Source organism: Apaloderma vittatum, unplaced genomic scaffold, assembly GCF_000703405.1.
Source record: "Apaloderma vittatum isolate BGI_N311 unplaced genomic scaffold, ASM70340v1 scaffold37400, whole genome shotgun sequence".
In the NCBI taxonomy this organism is placed as follows: Eukaryota; Metazoa; Chordata; class Aves; order Trogoniformes; family Trogonidae; genus Apaloderma; species Apaloderma vittatum.
Window position 1 is genome coordinate 6,167 of NW_009695671.1, and position 11,174 is coordinate 17,340.

Sequence of the window (11,174 nt, forward strand, 5' to 3'; positions counted from 1 at the left end):
CATTTTGAAATACGCTGCATCCACACTGCAATTCACTTCGCTGTAAGGCTCACTTAGACATAAGGCAGACACCACCTTAGCTCTTAAATATTCCGTAAGACACCCTTAGTATATATATCTCTGTTAAATGCACAGATGCCTTCTTTCCCTTCATCGCTTTTCCTCCTGATCAAAAAAAGCAGTTCAGGTGTGCTATACTCATCACAAATTGCAAGGTACTAAAAAGTTAAAAAGAAACAGCCATGAATAAAAATAAACAGTATTCACATATCCCAAACTTATTTCCATCACTTAAATAATTTTATCTGCAATTACAAAATACATCCACTTAAATATCTTTGTAAGAAATAATCACAGATTACAATTTGCTTTTGATAATCTAATTGCCTTAACTCCAACGTAAAGATGTACCTGGACAGTGTTGCTACCTAGGTCATTTTCCTATTAGAATTAATTTTCTTAAATATACAGTAAATTCTCTCTAGCTATTCTGACAAGATAGTGCAAATAAAGACATTCTTTGGGTCACAATTTAAAAATAGTATCGCCAATGCTATCCTCAGTTTAATATTCTTTTAGTAAATGAGTAATAAAATATTGCAAGCGTACACATTTTCTAACATCTGTTTAACAATGCTTTTTCATCAGTTACCTCGGCTTAAAGCAGATCACAAAAAAATGAATAAGCTACAATACTGCTCACCTATCCAAAAGGTAAGTTATACTTAAATAAATATATTTAGAAACCTACCTCTAAGTTCTTCATTGCTTTCCATTTATAATTATTACTATTATCCAATGGCATACTACATCAAACCATGATATCAAAATATCTTTAAAGACAACAAAGATCACTTCAGAAGCCTTGCTCAAAGGCAATGAAATAACGCTTGGAGAACCTACGCACAGAAGTTCGGCCTACACAGATCCAGCAGGTTGCATAATGGAACAGCTTACGCTTCTTGTAGAGTCAGCTACTGATTTGCCCTAGCCAGAGAGAAAAAGCTTTTCCTAAACATCACCTATCCAAGGTGCAGCAATGCAAAGTGGCCCTGTTTGCTATCTGATGTTGCTTGCTGGTTTTACACGCTTGTTTGAAGTCACTGGCACCTGGTTGCTGGTTCCGTTAGTGGTATTTGTTGCTGAGCCGTTCACAACAATGTAATCAACCTTGTTTTCCAATTTCACGAGGCGCTGTAAGATGTCATCCAGCAGAACGGCGATCGTTCTCTTAAGATCAGCTGAAGATAACGGAAAAAAAAAAAATTGGATCCCATTATTTACTACCTGTGGGCAAGAACTGCTGTTTCAACATATTTACATCTTCAGACTTGCTCTACTTCCTGCTGTTTGTGAAGGAGTGCAGACTAATATACAGGCGCAAAATTTAATCGCTGCTTGATTCTTCTTTGATACCATTTCTCTGTTATTTTATGCAAGCAAGATACAACCATAATAATGAACTGTGAAGGAAGCCAATTAAATATTTGAGTGTAAGAACAAAACCACTAGTTGGAACATTAGATTAGTGACTATCCAAAGGCAGTATTTCAAATATCATCCAGACAACAGCAGTAGAATACCCAGCTATGACAGCTTCTAATGTTGGACAGCAACAGAATATATTTAAATACTTTCCAACATAGAAAAGGTACTTAATTACTCTCCTCTAAGCAACAGATCTATCCCACAGAAAAACTGCTATGAGAAAGTACCTTATTGCTTCTTACATAAGCTATAAAGCAGGGGGGAAAAAAATCCATATATTGATTTAAAAACAAGAGAAAAGAGTAAAAAAAATCCCACTAAAACAGGAACAGTCTGTATCAAAGCCCTAGAGACAAGCGACCTTATTTCTAATGGCTACTTCTAAAGCAAGAGGAGATTCTACTAAATTCAAAAAGCCTTGCAGTCTCAGTACTGCAAACTCAACTAGTATGTTGCTTTCCGCTGCTTTTTTACTACTTAAAGAAAATTAAAGACACAGAAGTAGAGAGTTAGGCATCGGAAGAATGTAGAATGTTGAAGTGACTTAATCTAAAACTTTGTGCCCATAATGCACGGGGCTTACTCCTCAGCAGATTAAGATAAAGCACGATGTCAGTGTTAATCCTGTAAGGAACAGTAGTCGTATACCTGAGATATCTAAAAATTCCCAGAAAACAAAAATCTCATGTATCAAGCTTGATTCCACACCACATCTTAACCTTCAGTGAACCAACTAAAATCAAATTAGTTAATACAGAGAATTTCTTCTCTTAAAAAGTAGTATAAATTACTATTAAAAAGGGGAAAAACATAAAGCGTCACAGTTTTCAAAAACAAAACAAAACATTTGAATAATTAGTAGATTTTTTAACTCTTACCATATCCTGCCATAGAGGCTCCACCACCACCATTCATTAAATTTTTATTTTCTTCTGCCAGTGCTTTGACATATCTTTTACTTAGATCTAATATCTGTCCACGCAACTCAGCGCTGCTTTGGCGTCTTGGATACTGAAAAGTGTAGCGTAGCAACATCAGACCCCAAATGATTCCAAAAATTAGTAAAAACATACTCAGTTTCTGAGACATATTTTTTCTTGACAATGTTAGAAACATTTCTGATGAAGGCAGCAGGTGTGTCTTAATTTCAAGGTAAGTAACTGAACTTGGCTTTGTCAAATTATATTACATATTAAACAAAAATACGATTTCTATGACGTGAAAAATCTTCTGGCTGGATCATCTTGAATATATCTTCTCATGTTTCAGTTGGTCTTGATTTCTGAAATTCATAAAATATCAGCTGGTTATTCAAAACTGCTACAGGTAGTGAGATCAAGGACAAACATCAGTTTCCAAATGCAGTATTATTGCATAATCTAGCAAAGAGTTGTGGATTTGTATCTGCCTAGTGGTGCGATCATCCTTCTATTTCACCTGTTGTTTACAAGGTTTCCTCCTCTTTTTACCAGTTTTTATTCTAAAAAACACCCAAAATTATGCTTCTACGAATCACCTTACGTTTTTAAATGCCATAATCTGAGTTGACATTAAACCCAAATGCATTTCAAACAAAAGGCAGTATCTAGAAGAGACTTGTAGAAGACTTATATGCAACATTTTGTCGAGTTACATACATACATCAACACACCAGAAAAAAACTTGTGAAATTATTCACTTGATTCTTATTCCTCACTTAGAAGCACAGGGCAAGTATGAACAGATAAAATGCAGAACAAAATTCCTCGGTTCGTCAGTTAGTTTGAAGTTGGGCACCATCCTCTTCTGGTATTGAGGGGGTTTTCTCCTTTGTTTTGGTGTCAATAAAGAAATAAACCCAAAATGAACTGGTACATTGCCCCCACTTTTAGCATTTTACCAGCACTTTAAAAAAAGTCTTACCATGGCAGCCAGTTCTGATCCCTCAATACATTAAGACTTCAGGAGAAAAACAAATGGGAGGAAAGTTTCAGCAGTTAAACAGCAAATGTCCAGAGGGTTTGAAGCAGTAGGAGCCAGACATCTTCAGGGAGCTCTGTATTAGCGGGGAAAAAACCCACAAAAGTTAAAAGTGCAGGACTAAAGATCTTCATTTTCACATGGAGCGACTGAAATTGAGGGCTTCAAGCCACATGCTTTCAAAACAGAAATAAATACATTTTTAAACCTAACTTGAAGCAATTGCTAGGGAAGAACCCAGAATCCATTTTACTACAAATGCATACACCTGAATGTCCAATAACTGATTTCGACAAACTTCAAAATAAGAATCTCAATGAAACGTGTCCCTCTTCTTGTCTTACAAGTCAGTGACAGCAGATGTTCCAGATTTATCATGTATGTATATACACACATATTTATATAGGTATCCTTCTCTCTCATTTCCCCCCCCCCAAACAAATCCAATCTTTTCAGTCTCTCTACATGTGTAAATACCTTGTATTGCTCATTTTTCAGCCACCTTTGAAACTTCATCAATTATTCGATACTTTTTTGAAAGGGTGTTTCTATTAGTTACCATAGTCTGGATAAAGCTACTCACTTTATGTAAGAATTAAATTTTCCCTGCTATTGCCCACTCTTCCCCACACCTTACCTGGCATTAGCACTTTTCAGACCAAAGTTACATATCCTAGTAAGAGTTACGCCGCAGACTTTCTACAGTTGTACCTAGATCTCTGCTTTTATGGGAGCACTGAGACTGAATTTCTTACCCTGCTAAGTGCTTGTTTAAACTCAACTTCACCTTCACAGTATTTTTCATCACCTCTGCCAATCCGTTCACCAGTCTAATGCTGACACACTGCGGTGTGCCACAAACACAAGTGACACTGCCAGCAGGGTTCCGAGTTGTCTTTGTCACTTATCCTTCACCTTCACTCGTCAGACCAGCCCTTCCACAGGCAGGCCAGCATGACTGGCTTGAGTGGCAAATTTTCAAAGTGCTCCAAAATCGACAAGCATATCTAAATTACTCTGAAAATGATCAGCTCAAGGCAGGGGCAATAGAGGACTTGGACCCCAAAGGTGCTGTAACATAACAAGCTATAGCGTGTAAAATGCCCTATTTTATGGTTGGGTGTACAGATGTGAGGAACAGCTTAGTTCACACTAACTGTGGGATATGACTTTGCTTATGGAGACATGGGTAGCCAACACACAATCATTTGAGATCCCACTGTAAATTCAGTGGAAAGTACTTTGTTGAAATAAATGTGCTTACCCTCCCAAAAATGTTTTTAAGACACAAATTTGTCTTACGTACATAAGAGAAAACAATAAAAAAATCTTATATTCTACCGTATCAGCACAAATACTTGGAATTGTGTGGTTCAAGATCTCCTGAAACAGATGCTCCCTAAATATGAGCTAACCAAAACTTCTTTTCCTCAGCTCTTTGCCAAATCCATGGCTTTCCACTCAGACCTTAAAGCACCTACATTAGCAGGCATCTACATAATCTCTGAACAGGCCAAATATGATGGAAAACATTTACATACAAAGTCCAGTAGAAGGGATGGCTCAAAAAACCTAAAAATATCTCTTAAGGAGAGATACCAAGTTTCAACTCCCATTCTCAAAAGTCTACATTTTATATTATTAAAAAAAAAAGTCTGAAAATAACAGATAGCTCTTGCAGAATTTAAATAAAGTTCAGCTCTCCACAGATCTCCAGCCCTATCTCATCCTGAAGCATTTACACAGTATCGCCACAGAGCTTTGGAGTGGAAATAACTCTGCCATCACACTGTAAATAAGACCACAAGCCAGGATAAGAGTCCCAGCCAAGAGGAACAGATTGAATAAACTCCCGCCAAGGAGCAGTAGAAATTGCAGGCTGGGCCTTTGCCATGTATATTTGATTCACTGTGCACACGCCAACTACTGAAACTAACAGAAATTAAGGACTTCGCCTGCTGGGCAAATGGCACGACACCCAAATACTGATACTGGGCAAAGGAACTAGGAGTAAGGTGTAGCAAAATGAAAGGAGGTCTTTGTACTTGCCACTTTTCCTATGCATTTTTAGAGGCCATTTCCCCTTAATGAATTCCAGCGTGAAGTCTAAAGTTCAGGAGATTTGGTCTCCTCTTTCTTCCTGAAGCAGGCACTTCTGGTGACCCGTAACACACACCCTGCAAGACCCTTCCAAGATTACACAGTGTAGAGTAACAACAGCAACAACAAGAAAACAAGCTTATATCCACTGATTTGCAAGTAGAAAAAAAAAGGGTATTGGAGCAGAAGGTTTAGATATTGGGAAGAAAATAGCACAAGATGGAGGGATTGGAATATTCTTTTACCTCTTGCTGCCCTGAAGGGTCAGCACTTCTCTACACAAACACTGTAGTTTAAACAAAACTTGTCCTCAGGATCGGCCTTTGTTTTCAGTAATTCAGAGCTAAGATAACAGCATATATGTAAGAAGGAACATGGTCTCTTGTGATCTTTTCTCCCATTCTCTCAACTCCTCCTTGTTCATCACTTGCTGAGCAGGGCAAAGAGGAAGCTGTAATAATCCTCCTTGACATGGGCTTAGCCTGGGTAGGAGCACAGGCTTACCAGCCTCGCAACCGCAGCCGAAGGGCTTCTATGGCAAAGGTGGTCAAAACACTGCAGAGAGTCAAAATTAAAAAGTGTACAGCAGAGCTACACCTTTTTGGAACTCCTGCCATCTGAGACAAAACCAAGAAGGTGAAAGAGTACAGTCAAGACAAAACTTGAGGAGGGAAAGGAAAAAACAACAACCAACCAAACAAAAAAAACCCCCAAACTCCAAAAAACCCAACCCCTCTTCCCCAGTCAAACAAAATTCCTGACTTGATTGTGCAGGCAAAATGGCAATCCAAGAATCCATGAAACAGTGTCTTCCAGGAAATGCGTTCAACAGGCAGCCTAAAGTGCCTGATTCAAGTGGCAATTTTTCAGAGTTCTTTAAAATCAACATGTATATCTAAATTACTCTGAAAACGACAAGCCCAAGCTAGGGGCAACATTAGAACTTGGCACTACAAGCAATTCCTGAACCGAGGATCTAAGACTAGGTTTGCCTTTTGCAGGCACGGGGAGTTCAGTTTTCTTCACTGTTGCCACTGCTGGCTGCGTAAGGCACATATTGCCAAAGCCTGCCAGCGTGCATTTAACAGCGTCCAGCACTACCCCAACATACGCTGACACACATCTGGCAGCAAAAGCAGTGAACTAAGGCACTCAACCTTTCCAAAGTGAAAGCACGTCTCTATCCTCCGAGCTGTGTTCCAGCATCAGTCATATATAAATTACATTACCGAGTGCATGAAATGAAAGGAGCAAGAGCCAAAGAAAAAGCAACAGAAAATCCATTGTACATTCTATACAATCCATTTTACCCTACACAGCATTATCTCTGATGCTACCTAACTGAACAGTAGCTTTGGACTTTGGTTTGAATACTGACCCTTCGCCATGGAAACCAGCCCATACTTAGAAAACATCACGCTTGAGTTTTGTTGCCGTCTTCCTCAGATTCTGCTTTACTCGCAGCAAAACCCAGAGGCTATATTCATACACAACACAAGAAAATGCAACAGTCCATAAGGCAAAGGGATACCTCCCATCCTCTGAAACAATCTCAATGAACACCAGGCACACCCAAATCCTTAAAAGGTTACAACGCACCTTAGAGCACTGTCAGTTCTGCTAGTCAGTCAGCTCATGAGAGAACAGCCATATAGTCATCATAATTTTTCTAGTCTGTCTGAGAGATCCCAGCCTTCCTAAACCACTAGAAGCATCAGCAGCATCAGCAAGGCAAAATTAAAACTGTGCTGCAGAGACGGTGTGTACCTTCTAATTCTGAGAAAAGGTACAGGACGGATAAAGACGATTATTAACAAGAGAAAAAGAAAGCAGCAGGCCCATCAGGTGTTTTTCTGCAGTTCTTATTAAACAGATTTAGCAAAAAAGTAAACAGTCAACAAGAGGCGAAGAATAGAGAAAACTGAAGCCTGAGCATCCTGGTCCAGTCAAGGTTCAGAAAGACTTTAAGGATAAAGCAAAGAAACATGCACTGAAAACAGTACTGTTAACACACAGCCTAATAAAGTCACCTCTTCAGTTATGCATTTTGAAAGACAGAATGCCAAATACATAAGCAGTTGTTCCTCAGTGATACTCTAGAGACCTATGTAGGGTTCTAATGAACTGATATATTAAGAAAGTAGCCTTTATAAATATGAATTTCACTTGACATATTACTTACTACCATAACACATCTGTTCCTCACTGCCAAATTATGATCAACAACAATGTGACACAGTGAATTCAAAAGGAAGTCCGGCTTTACAACCTATTATTAACTGCCTAAACATAAGAAGTAATTTATCAAAGTAGAGGCTTAAAAAAATGACAGTTACAGTCACAGAAGACTGCATTCAACTATAGACAGAGGAAGAGAAAAAAAATCTTGTAAAAGGACAGCAGACAAATTAGGACAGTACAAATAAAAACTGACAGTATTAATTACCATAAAATAATTGTAGAGTACAAAATCAGTACAATTGTACGGTACATAATTACAATCTCAGTGTGAGAGCAAAGTTATTAAATTATTAAAGATTTAAAATTAACACACTAAAATTATGCCTATACGAGAAATTTCTATTAAATTCATGGGAGCAAACATCTCTCAGTACAGTGAGGGTACTGTATTATTAGACAATAAGCCATGCTGTAAACAGCCATGATGATACCTCACTGTAATAACATTTCAGGAAGACAAATGCTACTGGGCATTACAGAGTATCGGGAAATATTCCCACAGTTCTACCACCTCTATGCTATGAGCTTCCTTCTTTGCATCTATTTTGTGCATGCTTCCCCTCGCCCATTTACCTCTGTGACATCTGAGTTCCAAGAGAAAACCTGGAGCATCACAGTCCCTCAGCTGACAGACACCGCACTGACCATTCTGAGAGCAGAGAGGCCAGTTCCACATTATTTAGAAACCTCCTGGCACAGTCGCTGCGCAGCAATGGAAATGGGAAGTCTAAAGAATGACCTAAACACACACACACAAAAAAAAAGCACAAAACATACTGACTGGCCAATTAATCTTTGAAGACAGGGACCATGAAGTAAGCACCTAGAAGCCCACGAGCTACCTGCCAAGACTTTGTGGAACACCAAAAATGTTTGCATTCTGGTAATTTGCAGTCTTAGCTAGCTATCGCTTTGGCAGTAAGAGAAAAGTCTGCACGAGGTGCTGATAACACCACGGTCGCGGGTTCGATCCCCGTTTGGTCTCCATGTGTTGCCTGATCTAGTTGAGAGGCGTCCCTGCCCCTGACATGGAAGTTGGATTAAATGATCTCTAAGGTCCCTTCCAGCCTAGGCCATTCTATGATCTTAGGTGCAGCTGACAAACAGGTGCCCGAAGAAGTTACACAGGACCACAACTCCTGGCAATACACAAAAACTTCCGTTGTCCCTTCCTACACAGAACACAAAATCCCCTCAACAAATCCTCTTACCCAAATCATTCCTATCTGAAACTGGTGTGCACAGAATAATCTTTTTCCTTGTATTTTTAAGAGCACGAGTTCTTGAAAGGATGCCCGTAAAACCTTTTTCCTGTACTGGCACACCCATACTGGTGACTTTTGCAGACCAACACCAACCTTTGGTTCCCAGGTTCACTCAGCTGCAATAGCACCATACAAGAACAAAATATTCTACTCTGAAGCAAATAACTAACAGCAATGCCTGTCCCCAGACAAATGAAACCACGTTTGAGCTGTCTTTTGATGAGATCAGCTCTCAGCAAGTTAAGTATTCCTATTATCGTTGCTGTCAAAGTTGGTCAACAGGACAATGTCACCAGCAGAGAGGGAAAAGAGAAGGACACTCTATTGCCAAAACCTGAGCAATGCCTGACACAACAGAGCCCACCAAAATGCTGTAACTGTGTGCTGATGAGACTTGAGGGGCCAAAGATCAGCTGATCAAGTGAAAAGAACAGCACTATTCAACGTGCTGTCACCTTAAGAACAGGTAAGGAGGCACACTGCTGGCAACAAAAAAGGCTGCCCCTACCAGTATGACGGCTGCTGGGCTGCAGATTTTAGCGGTTCTGTCCCACTTTTGGAATGCACTGCAAAAGGAGTCTGCCTAGTACCTGGTGTCTTTTCTAGGACATCTATCTTTATACCTTCTCCCACAGCGTGTGTTCCTTCATTCCCTGCCTCTGCGTGCCCTAGACTTGCAGTTACCTAGGAACACTGGAAATAAAAAAAAACAACACAAAAAACCCCACATTTATCACTTCGACTTATTGTTACCTGTCTTTCAGAGAATACCTTTAATGGATATTCTAAGTGAAACCATAGAATGACACGAGGTTTAAGAGAATAACAAAACCAGTTAACTAACTACCAAGAACATCTATTCTACAGTGCTGCAACAAATAAAGAATATCTCCCTGTGTGCTCCTGCCAGTCTCTCAGTGCAGCCAAAGGATATCTGGGCCAACAAAACTCTCAGCTCACCAAGCAGACACATGTTGTCACTGCTGACAGGCTCCTGGGACTACCTCAAATGTATCTTAAACCAGGAACAGTTTTACCTCCTACAGGCTTCTAAGAACAGCACAAAACCAATTTGTTTTGTAGGTGGACATTGAGCTGAAAGCAAAAACGTATCACTTGAAAACCCACACATCAAGTTTACAGTTGCTGTTACACACTCTTATATAAAATCATCTGAATGTTCAAACACTAAATTACCTTTTGTATTTCAGTATTTTAGACATACTGGTGACTTTTTTCTGTGTTGAATGCATGTAGTCCTGTCTGCACGGTTTTTGTTTTACAGTTCTGCCAACAGTTGTTTTTACTTTGCATTATGTCTAAAGAGTCTGCTTAAGTACTTTGTGGTACCTTAAAGTATCCTGGCTTCTTTTTCAGCACCTCCCCTCCTTTATTTTGCCTACTACTGTCAGTGGATGCTTTTAAAATAAACCAACTATTTAAAACCATAAATTCCTTGTTCCTTGCCTGTGGGCAGTCAGCCAAGATCCAAGATTTTGAGAGGGGAAATGACTTGGCAAGGGTTGTGAAGAAAATTAAAGAAAGCAGACATCAGTGGGGCCAGTATATTATATTTGCTGAAGTTCCCCTCCTCCCACTGGGTCCATCTGGGCCTCAAAATGTTTCTATATCTCTGTATCAGCTTCTTAGAGAAGGGGGAAAAAGATAATAAAAATCTCACCTTCATTCTGTCTGGGACACTTTTTTCTTTATGCTTTACCGCTGATGTTCAGGTCACAGTAGAACCCTTGCCCGTAAGAACCACAGTTATGACAGAGCATAAGGTACCTTCTTAGCTTCTCATTCCTCATTAAGATCACAATTTTTTCATTAGTTGAACACCATACTAAGCAGTACTTGACATAGGCAAGTCCTCTACTTCCCTGTGAAATTCCACAGCGGTATTTGCACCAAAGCCCCTGTGACTCCAAAACTTCCTTCTGAGATGATGATGTTAGCCAATTTTAGCTAGTTTTACAGAGACATAACTGCAAGATCATGAATGCAGGCTACTGAGAAGAGAGGAATTTTTGCCAAACATTTTAAAGAGACCCTAAAATAAGGGGTAAGTTATTAAAGAGAACTGAAAGGGGAGGGGAGGGTCAACTAACAAAGCGATGG

At 39.4% G+C, this 11,174-nt stretch overlaps 1 protein-coding gene across 2 annotated transcripts; it reads right to left on the reverse strand.

The window, feature by feature from the left end:
* Positions 1–989: 989 nt before the first annotated feature.
* CCDC126 (coiled-coil domain containing 126) lies at positions 990–3,484 on the reverse strand. Of its 2 annotated transcripts, XM_009872133.1 has the most exons (3): positions 3,391–3,484; positions 2,367–2,770; positions 990–1,241 (listed from the first exon to the last, which is right to left on the reverse strand). In XM_009872133.1, exons 2-3 carry the CDS (start codon positions 2,602–2,604, stop codon positions 1,060–1,062), a joined length of 420 nt encoding a protein of 139 aa, XP_009870435.1. In that variant the 5' UTR covers positions 2,605–2,770; positions 3,391–3,484; the 3' UTR covers positions 990–1,059. The 2 variants fall into 2 exon arrangements, with proteins under 2 accessions (XP_009870435.1, XP_009870428.1); XM_009872126.1 differs by lacking the exon at positions 3,391–3,484 and having other exon boundaries at positions 1,060–1,241; positions 2,367–2,769.
* Between the last annotated feature and the right edge of the window lie 7,690 nt (positions 3,485–11,174).

What these genes read in the sequence shown, in the direction of transcription:
- CCDC126 (XM_009872133.1), bottom strand. Translation starts at nt 2,604, where the DNA reads ATGTTTCTAACATTGTCAAGAAAAAATATGTCTCAGAAACTGAGTATG. An exon ending in AGCCTCTATGGCAGGATATG is followed by an intron (nt 1,242 to 2,366) that starts GTAAGAGTTAAA and finishes CGTTATCTTCAG; the next exon opens with CTGATCTTAAGAGAACGATC.